The sequence below is a fragment of the Odocoileus virginianus genome, chromosome 9 (genome assembly GCF_023699985.2).
Source record: "Odocoileus virginianus isolate 20LAN1187 ecotype Illinois chromosome 9, Ovbor_1.2, whole genome shotgun sequence".
NCBI lineage: Eukaryota > Metazoa > Chordata > Mammalia > Artiodactyla > Cervidae > Odocoileus > Odocoileus virginianus.
The window spans coordinates 67,662,993-67,682,203 of NC_069682.1; the positions used below are offsets into that span (position 1 = coordinate 67,662,993).

Sequence of the window (19,211 nt, forward strand, 5' to 3'; positions counted from 1 at the left end):
TATAAAATGAGACTGGCACATGGCATGGTGCAGAACTCACCGCAGGCGAGTCCATGCAGTGGTTGGAGGACCGGCAAGGGCCCAGTGGGTGAAACTGTGCGATCAGACGTGAGTCTGAATGTGGGGAGGGCCGTCGGGATGGAGAGGGGAAAGTGGGAGGCAGCTGCAGAGGATGTGGGGAGGCAGGACAGGGAGCACCCCCTACGTGTGCAATGTGGCCCCACGGCGATCAGCGTTTCCAGCAAGGCGGCACCTGGGATTAAGCAGCCACAGTCCCTGGTGGGTGTGAGGATCCAGGCAGGACCCCTTAGAGGCTCAGAGTGGCTCCAGTCACTTCCCCGGGGTGAGATTTGTTCCACCTCAAAGCACTCCTTAGCTTCTCAGCACTTGTAGGTGCTGACGGCGGCATCACAATATTGTGAAATTCAACCGCAAAGCCGACTTCATTACCAGCTTACCTGGCAAGGGAGCGGCCGCCTTAGTTAGCGCCGATGACTGGGTATGACAGAGCTAAAACTGAACTTGGCAATTACCGCTCATGAGCGCGTCTCGGTGCTGTGAAAGGAAGGTTCCATGGAAATCAACCCTGGTAATCACAGGGTTTAAAATTAGTCAGTTACTATTAAGGTTGCTCTGTCAGTGTATGCTTTGGGGTGATGCAGGGGAAAGGGCCTTGGAAAGTGGGGTTCTTGCTGTCTTGCATTACCTTGTGTTCACCTGCGCCAGATCTGTCTTTTTCCATTAGTTCTGTCTTTTTCCATTAGTTCTAGGACAAAGGTTTGAGAGACCCCACCCTGTTGTGGTGCTGGTGGCCGTTTGAAATCTGGGTCCTTTTTAGAGTCCTTTCCTCTTTATTTGCATGAGCTCACACCTCATTCTCAGCTTTTCGGTTTTCTCTACACTCTGAAGGAGTTTTCCTAACAGCTTCTTGCATCTCCTTGGGATGCTACACAGGCAGCTTTTGTGGATTCCTAGCCCCAGGGGGGAAGAAATGATGTGCTATTATTGAAGGTTTCTTTCTGAGCCCTTCATGGAATTATTTTTATGAAGCCTTGGCTTGAAAATTTCTACCATCTGAGAACAATGATTCCATGCTGCCAGTCAAGAGTGAGGCAGTGAGGGGCTGGTGTGTACTTGGCTGGGAGAGTTAGATGGAAAGCACAAGCTCGTACAGGTTCAATTCTCAGTTGGCTTGGGATGTGGGCCCTGGTTCTCTGAAATGGGAAGATGGGAACTCGAGGCACCTCATTGCTTTCAGCCTCAGTTTCCTCATCTGTAAAATAGGAACCTGGGCTGGGCAGGTGTGAGGCTTCAGTAAGATAATGTAGGTACAGTAGGGCACAGGTGCCTGATGTTGTTAACAGTGATGTTTGTAGTCCACCTCTTTTGTGCCAGGCACAGACCAAGACCCTTTCCATAGGAGACCGCTGCTTTGTACGTAGATCCTGTGAGAGATTCTTAACGCAGGCTCAGAGAGGGTTTAACTTTGTACAGGTCCTCTCAGCGAGTAAGGACCTGGGTCAGCATTCAGACTCAGGCCATCTGACTCCCCCCACCCACCCCCCCAGAGCCTGACTTTTGTCCCTGTCCCCACTCTGGGAGCAGCTGATCATCAGGGAAAACAAGATGGCCGGGATGAGCTGCCTGGAGAACCGGGAAGAGAGAAGCATTAGAAGAGAACCATCTTTTCCAAAAGGGCTGCAGCCCTTTCACAGGAAGCTGAGTCATCTCTCTTTGTTTTGAACCATAACCATCGAAAATCTGAAAAATAAAAATAAAGCTAAAAAATGCTGAGTTTTGCCATGGTGCAGGGGCCCCTCCCTGGCTCTGCATCATGAGCAGCTGAGCAGAGGATCTTTCGAGCTGGGACCCCCGTCACCCTGCACTGCTGGGCCAAGTACTCAGTGCCGAGCCAAGAGCCCTCCTTCTGGAATCTAGGTGCTGGGGTTCACCTAGCTGAGCTGCTGGTACCCAACCTGCCAGAGGGGTGCTCCTGCCCCACCCAGCACCATCTGCCCTATGGGGCTGGGACTTTCAGGGTGAGCGAGTCACGTTGGGACACTGCTCTGTCACTGCACACTGAGGACAGCATGGTCACAACCCCAGCGTTCCTCCTTCCAAGACATCCAGAGTCTTCTGTCCTCAGACTCAGCCTCCCTTCCCCCAACATGTGGTGGAGTTGTGTTTGATGGAGAATGTCGGGATTTCCTGCATTTATCCCGTATCAGCCCCCCTCTTAACACGCTTCCTCCCTTTTCTGTGCACCCAAACTTGGCCCCTTCTGCAAATCCCAGCCCGAATGACAGCTGTTCTGTGAAGCCTTCACTCAGCCCATGACCCTAGGCCCTTAGTTGTGAGCGCTGTCTTCCTTCCACCAGAACCTTTCACTACATGCGTGAACTAGAGTGTCTTTTTTTTAATTTTTAAAAACACTTATTAATATTTATTTTGGCTGCATTGGGTCTTAGTTGTGGCATGTGGGATCTCTTTTTCAGTTGCGTGTGGGATCTAGTTTACTTGACCAGGGATTGAACTGGGGCCCCTGCATTGGAAGTGCAGAGTCTTAGCCACTGGACCACCAGGGAAGCCCCTGTGATGTCTTTTTGATGACACAGACAGTGCCCTGCTCACACACTGCCCTGGTGTCTGGAACCCCGCCCTTCTTGATGCGGGACCTAGGCAGAGGGAACAGAACATGCTCGATGAGTGAATGAATGAACATGTGATAATTGAAGGATTTTTACCTTCATACTCTCTGTGTGCCCATCAGTTACACCTTTTACTTATCAGTGTCTCTGGTTTCCAGTGAGCGAGTTTAACATTCAACAAACATGAACTTCTTTCCATAGCAGTGAATGCTGACCGTTTCATAGGTACCTAGTATTCCACTGTCCAACAGAGCTGGACAACCAGTCCCCTCTCAGTGGATTTTATTTTTGTTTCCATACTCTCAAAAATAATGTTGCAATGAATTGCCTGACAGAGGCAGAAACAGGACTTCTTTCTCTTTGGAGCCTTTTATTTCTTTCTTTTTTGAAATTATTTTTATTTGTTTGTTTATTTCGGCCATACTGTGCGGCATGTGGGATCTTAGTTCCCCGACCAGGGATCGAACCCGTGCTCCCTGCAGTGAAAGGATGGAGTCCTAACCTCTAGACTGCCAGGGAATTCTCTCTGAAGCCTTTTCTAATCCTCTCAATCCATCCTACTGCTGACGTGCTGGGCAGCGACCCCCATTACCGTGTGGCAGTTGCTGTTGCCCAGGCCCTTCTCTCTGTCTCGTGGTTTATTATTGTGATAGTGGGGTGACCCCCCAGGACCCCTCTCACTTAGTCCTGGATGCCCTCAGCTCTGTGGTGCTTTCTCAGCAGCCTCTGATGGTTCTGTAATGTCCAAAAGGTTAAAATTGGTTTCATAGCACCCCACACACTACATGGTATTTAGTAGGCACTGTCCTCCCCATTTAACAGATGAAGAAACTAAGGCTCAGAGAAGTTAACTGTTCCAGCAGGCAGCGCAGCAATTCAAACGCAGTTCTGTTTTATTCCAAAGTCCACCTTCTTCACTGAGCCCTAATTTAACTGTGTTTGTGTGAATGTCAGTGAGGCTGCTGGGGGAGCCATAGTGCTTCGGGGCAGCACTGTCCCAAGGCTTAATTCCGCCTTGTGGTGGGTGACCTTGGGCCTTGCTTGGCCTGCTGGTTTCAGAGGAGTGGGAAAGGAACCAGGGAGGCTCTTATGTTTTTGTTTTAAACTACAAATGTAGTACATGCTTGTGGAAAAGAAAAAAAAAAAAATAGAAAAAAAGCAGCAGCTGAAAATACCTTCTCCTACTCCCCAGGGTAAGCACTATTAACAGTTTGGCATCTTTAACAGTGCATATCCAAATACACACACAATTATGGTTTTTATAAAAAGGGGATCATGTCCTTGACTTTCTCCCAACCGGTTCTAAGTCAGCACCTACACATCTTCCCCATTCCATCATATTCCATAGAGCGGATGCACTTCAGTCGATTCAGCCTGACCCCGTTTTAGACATTTAGCCTGCCTCTAATTCTGCTCTGTAATGAGCAACATCAGTGGGCTTGCATGGTGCACGCAGGTACAGGTATTTCTGCAGAATGGATACTTGGAAGTCTAATTGCCAAATGAAATGGCATGCAAGTTTCACACGTTGACAGGTGCTGCCAAATCACCTTCTGAAAGCCCTTGCAGTCCAGCACCCGCTCCCAGGGCAGTCAACATGAGTGGGGAAGGCTCTTAAGCCACAAATAATGTGGAGCCGGGCTGCTTTCCCTTCCGCTCCCTGAGACCTGGCGTGGAGACTGCCGCCAGGAGCTCTGAATGCACAGGCCCAAATTGGGATAGAAGATGGATTTTGATAAAAGAGGTTAAATAACAGGTTTTTCCATTTCACCTTATAGGAATGGGATGGGGGGCGGGGGTGCCGGGCCTCCAGCCAATAGAGGACCAAGAGTTGTCAGGAGGGCTTATAAAGCTTGCTATTTCTGGCATTTTTTCTCTTTCTCTGCTGATTATGCAGCAGAATTGCACAGAGGCTGTCGCGGGCGCGTTCTCTCGCTGCCTGGGCTTCTGTGGAATGAGACTAGGGCTCCTTCTACTTACAGGACGCTGGTGCATTGCAGGTGTGTTTCAGCGGAAGGTAAGCAGCGGGCGCCTGCCGCCTCCTGGGGGAGGTGGTCAGGCTGGCACTGCCAGGGTGAAGACAGACGATGTCTGGGTGGGGGCCGCCAGGGATGGACAGGTGTCTGTCACGTTGTAGAATGAAGATGCTTTGGAAGGTCCAGGAGACCTGCAGTTGGCAACTCCTTTCTGAAAAGGAATTCTGGCCGTGGCTGGTGCCAACCCCCGGAGAGTAGGTGTTGGTGCCTAAATGCTCAGAGAGCATTTGTTCTTTCATTCATCCGTCCATTTAGCACACCCTGCAGTAGGCCTGGCCAGGTATGATGGGGCAATCTGGCTAACTCAGATTGAAACAAGGATGCAGCTGGCCCATGGCATGGTAGGAGCCCAGCAGGTACCTGGGATGAGGGGTGGGAAGGGCCTTTCAAGGCACGAGGGATGAGGGGTAGCCGGGGATGTCACCAGGAAGAAAGTTTGAGCTGCCTCTTCCGTTGGATTTGGGAGTTTGTGGAATCAGTAAAAAGCCCTCGCTCGTTGTGGTGAGTGCAGCCTTTTCCTTCTCTCCATTAATGATACTGAAAAGATAACCAGTTGAGAGGACAGCAAAAAATGAGAAAGGACACGGTGACAGACTTCAGGGTGAACACATACACACGTAACAGGTGACCGGGAATGTGAATGCAGAAACCCAGCATCCGTGGCATTTTTCCCACTGTCCCTGGGGAGATCGTCTTTGTGGTGGTAGTTGGCCGAGCTGGAGGTGGGGCTTGTTACACTTGACGGGACTGCACCCCGCTGAGCCGAGCAGGCAGGAGGCCTGACCTCTTCTGGCTCTGATTCATCACAGTCACTGTCGGTGTTGCAAATCCAGCTGTGAGAATGTGCGTCTGAGAAATGGAAGCCCTGCCACATTCTCAGGCCTTCTTTCCCGGGCTCGGAATATCCCAGGTCAACTGAAACCAAGAAGTGTGTGATATCTACTTTCTGCACACTAGGTCTCAAAGCCGGCAGTCAACAGGCTTTGCTCAGAAGGCTTTGGAGCCAGCCATCCATGGAGGAAGAAGCTGTTGAGTACCCAGTGTGTGCCAGGGGCAGATTAGGTACTGGTTGCAAATGTCAGCTCTGCCTCAAATACAGTCTGTGACACTGGGCAAGCTTCTTGAGCCTTGCAAGTCTCAGTCTCCCCATCCATAAAATGGGAACAATGATACCTACTTTTCTGTGTTGTGATGATTGTGTGTGTGTGTGCATGCATAGGTGTGTATGACCCGGGGAGCTCTCCCTTTGTGCTTGTAGCCTGAGGCTCTGTGTTCTGGTTCTCTTCTTAGGGAGCTCCAATGCAGGGCCACAGTCTGTTTTTTGCGGCCCTGGCTGATAGAAATTTCTCTATGTCTCTGATCACACCCATGAGCTCTTGACAGAGAGAGGAGTAAATTACAGGGGTTTACTGGCTGTCTTGACACAGAACTGACTCTTATTTTTAACACTTCCTGAGGCTTACTGAATACCAGTCACCCGGCATTGTATAATACAATTGAGATCTCAAGACAATAGTCCCCTTAGTAAACCAGTGTTTGCTGAGAACCCTGGGTCAGGGAGGAAGACCTGGGGAGGGAGGGAGGGATGAGTGGTCTTGGAGGAGAGGGTGTGGTTGGAGTATCACCCACACGCCCCCTGAACTGGGAGAACAGAAGCTGAACCCAGATTTAAGACTTGGCTGTGAGCTCCCTGCTCGCTGTGTGATCTTCAGCAGGTTACCTTACCTCTCTGAGCCAGTTTCCTCTCCTACAAAGTGATGGATTGTTAGGAGGATTAAACAAACACTTCGCTGGTGCTCAGTAAATAAAAATACTCATCTCTCTTGAGGAAGGCACCCTGCGGAGCCTTTGCCAGGGTGTGGCAAACAGCAGGCACCCCTGAAAATTTACGGAAAGAACAAAGGTGCCCAGGAGTGGGAAACCAGAGTTGCCTGTATGTAGCCTACTAAGTAATTGCTTCGTGATCTGGGGCAAGTTCTCCACCTTTTTTGGTCCCTGATTCCTTCAGAGAAATAATTTAGGCTGGTCCCAGAAACTCCAGATGCTTTATTCCGTGTTGGAAATCAGGGTTGTTGTGTGGACCCTCCAGAAGAGGATGAACTGTGTGTTTGAAATTAATTTCCTTCTCATGATTAGTAGCACCTTCAACGGCCTCCTCATGCAGCCACAAACCAGTAATTAATGAAATTAGGAGCAGAGGCAGGGATGTGGGGTTTCCCGAGGGGCCGCCCCTGTGGCACCCGCTGTGACTGTCTTGGGGGCCCGAGGGCTATCCAGGAGTCATGGTGTCTGTCTAGTCAGGGGGCCTGGCAGGTGTTCACATGTGTGGAACAATGACAACGTCCTGAACTATCATAGATGGGATTGGATTCCCTAGCTTCTCCCAGACCCTGTGGTGCCGTTTTCCAGGGAGAGTGTGAGGGTCCCCCGCCATTGAGTGTCTGTTGAGTTGGGCATTGGAATGGGCATAGGTGAGCCTGGATGGGCAGGCTTTGCTCTCGTGATTTCTGACTCTGAGACTTCAGGCAACATTCTCACCTTCTGCAGGTCTTACAACTGAAGCGTGGGAACCACCACCCACTAAGGATGGGGAAATAGTGTAGAGAGGCAGCCTTGATTTGCGCATCCTCAGAGCCACCAGAAAGTTCACGTGAAGGAGACGGTGGCTCTGAATTGTCCTTATCTCGACGCACGTGCGCCCATCCCCAGACATGCCCTCTCTCGTCACCCTATCCTGGTAAACCTCACGGCCTTCTGGTCCTTGGCTTAACTCATCCCTGACCCCTCTCTCTGCCTTACTTCCTGATGACTGCATCTTCATGCTACGGCCACGTCTCCCTGCTTCTCTACCACCTGTGCTTGGGGACACAGGAGCCTCTACCCAGAACTCCCTGGCTGCGCCTTCCCTCTTAGAGTCTGCTCTGTTCACAGACCCCCCAGTGTGATCTCCGTGAACAGCTCCTCTGTTTGAAGCCTTGGTCACTTGGAGCTGTTGGATCTGTTCTGAAATCTTCCGTATGCCTGCCAGTGGGGCTGGGGCCCCTGTTGGATCTCAGGCTTTGCAATCAGAGCTGGCTTCTGCCTCCTCCCTTTCAGGCAGAATCACTGCCCTCCTGCTTCCTAAAGCTCCTCCCCGTTAACCGAGCAAACACGCTTCTTGGTTCTGTGCACCCAGACTCTTTTGTCCAGAATATGCTTCCTTTACCCCTCGAACTCCTGCCTATTCTTTTTGTGTTAATAAACTGGCTCAGATGGTTTTTAAAAAAAAAGTCACTTTCATTGCAGAAGACCTGGGTTCGATCCCTAGGGTGGGAAGATCCCCTGGAGAAGTGAATGGCTGCCCATTCCCAGCCTGGAGAACCCAGCCTGAAGGGTTACAGTCCATAGGGGCACAGAGTCAGACACGACTGAAGGACTAACTCACTTTAAAATTAAGTCATTATTTTTGGTTGCGCTGGGTCTTCGTTGCCGTGCGCTTGCTCTCTCTAGTTGTGGGGAGTGGGGGCTGCTCTTCACTGCAGTGTGTGGGCTCCTTGCGGTGGCTTCTCTTGTTGCAAAGCAGGGGCTCTAGGTGTGCAGGCTTCAGTAGTTGTGGTGAACGGGCTTCAGCGCTGCTTGGCATGTGGGATCTTCCTGGGCCAGGGATCAAACCTGTGTCCCCTGTATTGGCAGGTGAATTCTTAACCACTGGATCACCAGGCAAGTCCCTCCTGCCTTTTCTTGCTGACAGAGTTGTGGTATCACTGCTCCCTAGAAACCTTCTCTGATTGCTACCTCATCCCACCCCCAACAGTCTGATCCAGAGGCGCCTTTCCTGTGCCCACTGTATCACAGTCCTTCCCATCAGTGCTATGATGCCCGGAAGTGATTGAAGGCATGTATGATGTACCTAGACAGCATATTAAAAAGCAGAGACATTACTTTGCCAACAAAGGTCCATCTAGTCAAAGCTATGGTTTTTCCGGTAGTCATGTATGGATGTGAGAGTTGGACTATAAAGAAAGCTGAGTGCCAAAGAATTGATGCTTTTGAACTGTGGTGTTGGAGAAGATTCTTGAGAGTCCCTTGGATCGCAAGGAGATACAACCAGTCCATCCTAAAGGAAAGCAGTCCTGAATATTCGTTGGAAGGGCTGACGTTGAAGCTGAAACTCCAATACTTTGGCCACCCAATGCGAAGAACTGACTCATTCTAAAAAACTTTGATGCTGGGAAAGATTGAGGGCAGGAGGAGAAGGGGACAACAGAGGATGAGATGGTTGGATGGCATCACCGACTTGATGGGACATGAGTTTGAGCAAGCCTCAGGAGTTGGTGATGGACAGGGAAGCCTGGTGTGCTGCAGTCCATGGAGTTGCAAAGAGTCAGACATGACTGAGCGACTGAACTGAACTGATGATGTACGTTTATTCTCATGCCTTCTAAAAGTCTGGATAGCACAGACTATCTGGTGGGCAAACATTACTTTAGATAGTAAATGCAGAAAGCCCCTTGCAAATTAACAGCCTTCAGACCTAGACTGACTGGATCAGAATCCTCAGCCTGTGGTTTGACTTGGCTGTGTGACCTCAGACAAGCTACCCAACCTCTCTGAGCTTAGAGGGTCAAGAGATTGACAGGATGATACCTATAACAAATTCCTACTTCTTTCCCACTTACTGAACAGGAAATGTCCCCAAAGATACTTGGAACAATTAAATGGCTCCTCCCTGTTGTTCTGAGCAGAGCAAACCCGAAGAGGGGCTGGGCCCAGCAGCCCTTGGCCCTGTGCACAGCGGAGCCCTGCCTTGAACCCCAAACAGGAGCAAAAATAGCAGCCATCGGGGCAACCTGAGATGCAGAAGCCACAGGAAGAAGCCGCAGGCCGAGCGGATGTCAGCTGCTCCGGGGCCCCTCTGAGGTTCCTCGGATGTGCCGAGCTGTGTGTGCAGCCCTCACGCCTGCCCTCGCCCGCTCCTCCAACCACAGCATCAGATAAGGCAGGCGGAAAAAGTGCTGCCTTCCTCTCTCCGGGGAGGGGTAATCTCAGTGCCATCTGGGGGTACACGCGCTCCCCTGTTAACCTCTCTGGCCTCCCCTCCCTTCCCCCCTGCTGGCTCTGCCCACCTCCGTGGTCTCCACCGGCACATGCCTCCCTTTGGATCTTCGCCGGGCCTCCCCCCAACATACCTGCCTGGCTGGCTCACTCACGTCTTTCCAGTCTTTGCTCAATTGGCACTTTCTCAGGGAGGCCCCCCTTGACAACCCTGTTCAAACTCTCACCACTCCCGATCCATCTCACCTGCCCCCACCATTTCTTCTTCTCATATAGGTCTTAGAACCATCCAACCTACTAAGTATATGACTTACTACATTTATCATTTTCCTTTCTTAAATTCCCCCCTGCCCCCCAGCAGACTCTGAGGCCTTTGGGGGCCAGGACCATACCTACAGTGGATGCAGGGAGCTCTGGGCTTGTGAGGAGGGTCGATGCTTCTGGACCTGCCTGAGGAGACACACATCTTGCAGGCAACCCAATTTCTGTTGCACTTGGTCTTTTAAAAAAATATTTATTTACGTTATTTATTTTTGGCTGTGTTAGTTGCCCTGAGGCATGTGGGATCTCAGCTCCCCGACCAGGGATAGAACCCGTGCCCCCTGCATTGGAAGGTGGATTCTTAACCACTGGACCGCCAGGGAAGTCTGCACCTGGTCTTAACTGGATCCCAGTGCCACCCATATTCCCTGTAATGCTAAATGCTCTGCCTGGCATTTCAGCAGCCTGGCAGATCTGTGTGTGCCTGTGGAAGGATGTGAGATCTGGATTCAAATCCTAACTCAGTTGCCTAATAACCATGAGACTTTGGGCAGTTTCCTTTACCTTCCTGAGCCTCAGTTTCCTCATCTGTAAGATGGGTATACCCAAGGGCCTAGCACATGTGTGCCCAGTGCTCGAGTCAACTCTAAACTGCCTTATTTGAAACCCAGAAGCCTCTGCAACCAGCAGTTATTTTGCAAATATGCTGCAAACTCATTCGGCTCCCAAGTCTGATCTAAACTGACAGACATAATCTCTACCTAGCCCTCTGGGGATTCACTGTAGAAATCTGAATGTATCTTAACTCGGACCGCACAGAGGTTACTGCCTAATTTGTGGAATTATCACTTCCTCACTTTAATGAAATCCAAACAAATTCTGAATTCTGAAACTCTGTGGGTCCTGGCTAAGGGCTGTGGACCTGGGCATGTGAGTTGCTGCTTGAAGACCCTCCTGGGGTCTCGGAGGCCCCATGGGGCCTTTGACAGCCACAATAAAGCTGGAAACCTCTAGCTTCCTCTTGGTTTCTTGGCAGCCAATGTCTTTTTAGTTACCTGGGGTTAAACTGAGTTTCGTTGGCTGAGGGGCAGAGGTTAAGGCTTGGGCAGGGTAAGCTCCGGAGTTCAAGCATTTTGGGTTTGAATTTAAATGGGGAAATTTTTTTTTCTTATGAATCATCAGAAAAAGAAATCAGAAGGAAGTGTGTGACCAAGGAGAGGAAATTAGGGTTTGCAAAACTGTGTGAGTCACCCCTTTTCTGACTCCTGGGTGATCCCTTGCTCTTGGCAGATTTCATTCATCTCTGAGACTCTTAGTTCTGAATTTTGGAAAATACACTGGAGATTGTCGTGGTTTTATTCTGACTTCAACCCTGCTTCCCTTTCTAACCATCAATATAAATTTCTATTTTTGAATCACTGCCATGCTCTTTTACTTATTATTTCTCTAACAAGTGTTTCTACCCTGCTCAGAGTCCTGCTTCCAGGCACTGGCCTTGGATCATCACAGAAGCTTCTGCCTGGCTCCCTAGACAGGCTCCAATCCTATCTCTCCCAATCCATTTTCCACCCAAGGCCAGAGGCCAGTTTTTAAAATGCAGCTCATTCTATGAAAAATGCTGTTAGTAATTTGATAGGGATTGCACTGAATCTGTAGATTGCTTTGGGTAGTATAGTCATTTTCACAATATTGATTCTTCCAATCCCAGAACATGGTGTATCTGTCCATCTGTTTGTGTCGTCTTTGATTTCTTTCATCAGTATCTTACAGTTTTCTGTGTACAGGTCTTTTGCCTCCTTAGGTAAGTTTATTCTTTTTGTTGCAATGGTAGATGGGATTGTTTCCTTAATTTCTCTTTCTGATCTTTTGTTGTCCATGTATAGGAATGCAAGAGATTTCTATGTATTAATATTGTATCCTGCAACTTTATTGAATTCATTGATTAGCTCTAGTAGTTTTCTGGTGGCATCTTTAGGATTTTCTATGTATAGTACCATGTTGTCTGCAAGCAACGACAGTCTTACCTCTTTTTCTAATTTGGATTCCTTTTATTTCTTTTTCTTCTCTGATTGCTGTGGCTCGGACTTCCAAAACTACAGGGAACTCTTCTCACTGCACTGTGTTGTCCTAAATCTGAGGGAAATCCAGAAGAGAGGGGGTATATGTATATGTGGAGCTCATTCATTCTGCTCTGCAGAAGAAGCTAACACGGCTACCCTGGTGGTTCCATGGTGGAGAACCCACCTGCAATGCAGGAGATTCAGGTTCAATCCCTGAGTTGGGAAGATCCTCTGGAGAAGGAAATGGCAACCCACTCCAGTATTCTTGCCTAGGAAATCCCATGGACATAAGGAGACTGGCAGGCTACAGTACATGGTGTCACAGAGTTGGACATAACTTAGCGATGAAACAACAAACAAGCTAACGCAATATCTTAAAGCAACTATACTGCAATAAAAATTAATCAGTAAAAAAAAATAAAATGTAGCTCACAATCTGGACTTAGGTCTCCACCTCACACCCCCACCCCATGTCACCCTGAAAAGCCTCATCAGATCCTGTTTGCCTGAGCAGCTCAGCTCTCACTGCCTCCCCTAAGTGGGTCCTCCTCTCCTGCCCTCTGGCCTTGGCTAATGCTGTTCCCACCACCCTCTCCCAGCTGGTGGTTTCTCCCTCACCTGACTAATTCTGCTCAGCCTGCAAGTAGGTGGGCTTAGAAACCACCTCCTCTGAGAAGTCTCTAGGCTCCCATGAACCCTGGTTCCCAGTTCACTTATCACCCATTTATAATGGCTGGTCCTTCCCCTTCACTACACCAGATGCTCAGAAGGACAAAGACTGTGGCCTGTCCATCACTGGTACCATCCCTGGCATGGAGAACAGAAGCTGCTTCCAGGAAGACTCGGTGGACTTGAGACAAATGGGCAGTGTGGTGAGGGGGTGACTCTTGAGGCAGCGGCAGGGGTCTCGGGTATTCATCTACCCTGCTTCCTGCTGGCTGCCTGCCTGGGGGTGGCTGCTGTGTTCCTTTCCAGTAGGCTTTCCACGGCAGCAATGTAGGAAGTATCCCAGTTTCATTACAGTAGGTGTGTTTCATGTACATTTCTCCCGTGTTCACAGCATCAAGCGCACAGTTTTTCCCTGCCTGCTTGTCTCTTGCTAGATTGCCTCCTGTGTGACGTTCCTGGTCGTGTGCTGTGTCTTTTTGTCTGTCGGCACCTTGCTGTCTCTTTAATTTGACTGCGCCGTTTCTGCATCGTATATATTAACTGTCTCATAGTTGGTGCTGATATTTCCTTAGTCTGATGTCCTTTTCATTTTGGTTTTATTATGCTTCCCTCTACAGAAGATATGAATGCGTATATATTTGAATCTGTCAATCTCCCTCCCTCCGTGATTGCTTTGAGGACTGAGGAAGTTATCCTGCCGCCAGAGATCTGATAAGCAGCATTCTGTCTGTTTTCTGATATTTCCCTGTAATGTGACTTTTTATACTTAACTCTAGACTCTGTTCTCAGGACATGTTGGTGGATGGCTTGTGATGGGTATCTAGTCCAGTGTTCCTAAGTGGGAACAGGATAACCCCTCATTCTGTTCATGAAATAATTGGTCTTTGTCTCTTTGTTTCCAAAAGGAGAGGCAAAACAGAGTGGCTGTTATGGGCAGGAGCTAGCAGAGTTAAGATTCTGATTTTGTCACTTTGTAGCCACGTAACCTTGAGCACTCTGCTTACATGGAGCTTTTCTCCTCTGTAAAAAAAAGGGGTAGTAGCATCTCCCTTACAGGCTCAGGCTCCTTGAAAAGGCTGTTGAAATATCCTAGGTAAAGCAGTCCATGCTGTGCCTGGCATAGAGTAAGTGCCTTCCGTAACCGTAATGTAATGTGTTTCCATACAGAGTTGGGTCTGATTCTGCACTTTCTCTTCTGTTTCGTTGATGTGAAGTTCTCCTTTGACATCCCTGCCCCGCTGCTTTAATTATTTAACTGTTGCTTCACAGAATGTTTTATCTCTGGCCAAACTAGATGGCACTCCACCCACCAGCCCCTTTTCTCTTGGGAATATTGTTTCAAACTTTCACTGTTGTTGTTTTTTTCAGTGAGTGTTGAGTCTTCCCGTGCACTCTGCCCTATATAGCCGACCTCAGAGATACACACACACTCATGCACACACACACACACACACACACACACACCCAGTGTTCTCACCCTCCCAGCTGTCTCACGTCCCAGGCCTCTGATCCCTGTGCTCCTCTACCTGGCAGGTGTGTATCAGCTGACTCACCTGGCCTATCTCTACCTGTGCCTACCTCATCACTCCAGCTGTCATCAGTGCTGGTGTCTGTACCGCCTCTGGACCCAAAGCTTCCCTGGGGATCGTTTCTGTGTCCCTGCTACCCTCAGAGCCTGGCAATGGCCAGTACATCATAGACTCTCAGGTTGGGGGTTGGGGAATTCGGATATGCTGATACAGTCTTGGATTTTGAGGGTGACCAGGATGACTTTGTCATTTTCTGGGAACATAGAGTCAGAGACCCTAGGAATGTGGTGATTGCAACTGTTGGCATGCTGTTGCCAGTCACTGGGGGCCATCTTCCAGCCTCAGTTTTCCCCAAGAGGATAATGAGGAGGTCTGAGAGCCTGTCAGCCCTGAGGTTCTATAATTTATCTCCTACTGGGTGGCCTGATAGTGAAGATGAATTTGAAGAACTCACTGGCATGTACTCTGCCTTGGAATGGGGTTTGCTCTCCCTCCCTGAGTCTGGGGAGAAAAGCCCTGTTAAGACAGGGATTCTAACTGCTTCTAGCTGCCTTCCTGGCTTCTGTGTTGCAAGGTCCCCAGGGAGAGTCCAGACCTGGGGCATAGGGGTTCCACAGTCAACAACAGAGGGTGGCCCTCAGCCTAGGCAAGTGGCAGGAGGAGCAGAAGGATCTAGCCTGTCTCGGGCACCTCGGTGTGCCCACACACTGCCAGGCAGCACACATAGTCCTGCCAGTCCCATTGCCATTTTACAGGGGAGACATGAGAATCAGAGAACTGAGGTCCCTGTCCTAGCCGCAGAGCAACTAAGTGCAGAGCCAGGGCTTCCGAAGCCGCCCTGCTCCAGTGTCCTCCTGGCTCCCAGGTCCGAGGGCTGGTTTTCATGCACTGAAAAACGCAGCAGCAGTGTTTTACAAAAATCATTTCCTGGGTTGTCTGGCACTGACAAAAGGAAGTGAACTTGGTACTTTGTCTGTGTTAGGTTTTGGGGTTAGAGGCATTGGTGCCAAGTTCAGGTGACCTAGAAAACCTTTCTAGGTCAAATCACAATTTCAAAAGATATTTTTTTCTTTTCCTTTCTTTTTTTCTCTTTTTTTTTAACCGGCCCACGATTGAACGCTGTCGTTGACATATTTCCCTTCCAACAATACCAGCCCTTTGTGGCATGATTGAGGGCTTGTTTTGTAGCGCTGGGGAGAAAATATCTTCCAAATCATCTGCTTCTCATTGTCTCAGTCACACTCATTCCCCCCTCCCCATCCCCATGCCACAGTCCCCCTCCTCCCCCCGACGTATGCTCATGTGGCTTTTAGTTAATTGTCTTTGGCAAGGATCAGTTTTGGGACTTGTTCCCAACCACTCAGATGATGGATAATTGTCAGGCACAAATACTGGCAGCTCTGGGCAGCCCGAGGCTCTAGACTGCTGACCACAGCCCAGCCTCTGGGCAGCAGGCTGGAGGCAGGTAGCTCTGTGCCTTTGTGAGTAGCAGCGAAAGCCATGGAAGTAGCCCAGCCCAGTCATGAGACCATGGGCTCTGGAGGTGGACATCCTGGCTTTTGAGTCCTGACTCCCACCACTTACTAGCTGTGTGGCCTCTCAGGCAAGCTGCTTAACCTCACTTGACCTCAGTTTCCTCATCTGTAAAATGGGAGCCTTAGAAGTGGTAACTCAGTGGGAGGGGATGGGAGGGAGGTGCCAGAGGAGGGGCTGTATGTATACATGAAGCTGATTCGCTTTGTTGTGCAGCAGAAGCTAACACAACATTGTAAAGCAGTTTTACTCCAATTAAAAAAGTAGCAGCTCACCTCGCAGGGTTGTTGTAAGGATTATATGAGTTAAAAACTCCCAAAGAGAATGGCTAACCACTCCAGTATTCTTGCCTGGAGAACTCCATGGACAGAGGAGCCTGGCAGGCTACAGTCCACAGGGTCCCAAAGAGTTGGACACAACTGAGTGACTAACACTTTCACATTCACGGACATATTAAGCAGGCTGTAAATGTTGCACAGTTTAGTTACAATGAACAGATGATCATAGCTGTAGTGGAAGCTGTTGTAAATCACCCAGATCCCTCCCCGACTAAGATGCTTATCCTGCCAGCTGTGAGGAGTAGTGGCTACTGCTACTCACAGTGGAGTAGCAGTGGAGTCTCTCTCTGGGTATTAATCACCTTTGGTGGAAGGAGAAGCCTTGTCCGAGGTTATCAAACACCCTTCTCTGCCACAGCCTGGACCCAATGGCTGGCCTGCTTGAGAATGCAATGGCTCCTGCCTCATCTCTGCAGAGCTGTCCCAGCTCCAGAGTCTCCTTGGGACAGACTGAAGCCTCTCTTTTTGACTGCATCACAGTTCAACTTGCTTCTGCCCACCAACTTCCCATGCTCTTCTATAGTGCTCCCCAATAAACATCCAGCTGGCAGATTTCACTCTGAGTGTGTTTGCACCGAACTTGCCCTAAAACATCAGTTCATCATCAGATGTGAATGGAGCTTGGTATGCATTTTAAAATAAGCATTTATTTCCCTTGTCTTTCCAGAAGCTCTTTGAGGCCTTGCCTCAGAGTTCTCCACCACCTCTGGTCCCCATCTCTGGGCGGGCGTCCTTTGCACACTCCAGGCTTGGCTTGGCAAGCTCCCTCTGTTCCCAGGGTCCTGGCTGAACCTTTGAATGGGGGTTGGTGGCTTCAGGACCACTCTTCAGGTGTGGAAGAGAAATCTCTTAGCTCCTGGACAAACCACAAAACTTAAAACTGACTGCACTGCAAGGGGCCCAGAGAGCCTCACCCATTCATCCCCTCCATGTCCTAGTGGGGAAACTGAGGCCCAGAGAGAAGAAGGCCTTGTTCAAGGTCACACAACGAGTAGGTGCCTCTCCTCCCCACCCTTGGAGCAGAGGGTGCTACGGGGAAATAGTGGGGCAGGCTGGTCTTAGGAGCCGGGCGTGTGGCGGCTGGACACAGTATTGTTGTTGTTGTGTTGTTGCTCATTCGTGTCCGACTCTTTATGGCCCCAGGGACTGTAGCCCACCAGGCCCCTCTGTCCATGGGATTTCCCAGGCAAGAATACTAGAGTGGGTCGCCATTTCCTTCTCCAGAGGATCTTCCCAATGCAGGGATCAAACCTACATTGCAGGCAGATCCTTTACCATCTGAGCCGCCAGGGAAGCCCAGTTACAGCATCAGGGCCCAATAAATGCTTCCGTAGCTTCCCCCCAGCAGAGGGGCAGCCCGCCTGATCCGGGAGTGGGTATCAGCAATGGCTTTCTGGAAGGGACAGTGTGGGTGTGAAAGGGAGCTGACAGCAAGGAGCAGATTGAGACGGGAGATTCAGGTGGAGAGTTCAGAGCCTCAGAGGCCAAGAGGGAAGGAAAGCATGGTCCATGCAGGGAGGTCCACACATCTCCGAAAGAGCAAGGGAGGAATGTGAGAGAGGGATGGGAGGCCAGCCTCGGTGGTCAGGCTGGCAGGACTTAGGTCCTTAAGTGCTTTGAATGCTACAGTAAAGCATTTTGATCCCCCCCTACCCACAGCGGGAAAGATGGGCCCTGAAGAACAGTCACCTGGACAGAGCCAGGCAGGGTCCTTATCTGTCATGATCTCCACTGGCCCCTCGCTGCCTGACCGAGTCTGTGCATAGTCTGTCATTGTGGAATAGATGAGTGGACACAGGAGGGCATGGAAGGTTCTGGAGAAAGATGGTGCCAGGTGTAATGCGAGGGATGGATGAGAGCAGGGACAGCTCCTGAGGGGGGCGGGCTTATCGTTCAAGGGTGGGAGTGTGGGTCCCCCTTTCACACCCTGGAGATGCCCACTGGCTCCAGCTTAGATGAGACTCTGGCTCATTGGAGCTGAGAACATACATGTTGGCATCTTCTGCAGTGGACACCTGGTGGGAAACCATCAAGGTCATGAGCCAGTTCTGATGGGGTCCTGGCCCTGCTCTTGGACGTCCCCATTGGACCCCACCCTGACCCACTTCTCCGCCCCAGCTCCCTCTAGCCACAGGCAGCACTGACAGCCCCCTGGGAACCATTCTCCCTCACAGCGGCCAAATGAAAATGTTTGTTGAAAACAACATGTGCATAATTAAAGCTTAATGAGTGCTTGTCTGTTTGGAATGTGCAATTAGATTTATAATCGAGGATGGGAGTGAGCTCCAAATGGCTTTAAATGGAGCTGAGAGAGAGGATAATTTTTGCCATAAATCTGCAGCAACGCAGACGGTGTGTAAGTTACCACCAGGGGTAGAATCACAGGCCTGCCAGGCGGCCAGGCTGTGCCCACTGAGCCACTCTGTCCATCAGGTTGTCTTGGCAGCTGCTGGGGGTGCTCACTAGGGGTCTTTGAGGTGGATCTGCTCTGGGCTGGAGCTGGAGTTTTGTTGTGTCTTCCCATCGCTGAGCTCTGTGGTCTGAGCTGACAATGGGGACCCAAGGGATTGGTGCACGTCTGGCTACCTGGGGTCTTGGGCCAGGCGAGGAAACCCGCATCGTCACCTTGTCACCTCTGGTCTGGAGTGTGGGTCCACGTTTCATTCTCTGCTGTACCCTGGAACTTAGAACTCACTGTGGACGGTGACTGCAGCCACAAAATTAAAAGACAGTTGCTCCTTGGAAGGAAAGCTATGACAAACCTAGAGAGCATGTTAAAAGCAAAGATATTTTGCCAACAAAGGTCCATATAATCAAAACTAAGGTTTTTCTAATAGTCATGTACAGATGTGAAAGTTGGACCGTAAAGAAGGCTGAGCACCAAAGAATTGATGCTTTCAAACTATTGTGCTAGAGAAGATTCTTGAGAGTGCCTTGGACAACAAAGAGATCAAACCAGTCAATTCTGAAGGAAATCAACCCTGAATACTCATTGGAAGGACTGAAGCTGAAGCTCCAATACTTTGGCCATCTGATGCAAAGAGCCAACTCATTGGAAAAGACCCTGATGCTGGGAAAGATTGAAGGCAGGAGGAGAAGGGGA

At 49.9% G+C, this 19,211-nt stretch overlaps 1 protein-coding gene across 8 annotated transcripts in view; it reads left to right on the forward strand.

Annotated features, from left to right (window-relative positions):
* The window catches only part of TOX2 (TOX high mobility group box family member 2), a 148,305-nt gene that overhangs the window by 27,404 nt on the left and 101,690 nt on the right, over positions 1-19,211 (forward strand). For 4 of the 8 annotated variants that reach the window (XM_070472668.1, XM_070472666.1, XM_070472669.1 and 1 more), the window contains exon 1: positions 4,525-4,665. The exons of the other annotated variants lie outside the window; for them this stretch is intronic. In XM_070472668.1, the coding sequence (XP_070328769.1) occupies positions 4,540-4,665 (126 nt within the window). In that variant the 5' untranslated portion in view covers positions 4,525-4,539. Of the gene's footprint in view, positions 1-4,524; positions 4,666-19,211 lie in introns of those variants that run through there. 8 annotated transcript variants of the gene reach the window in all.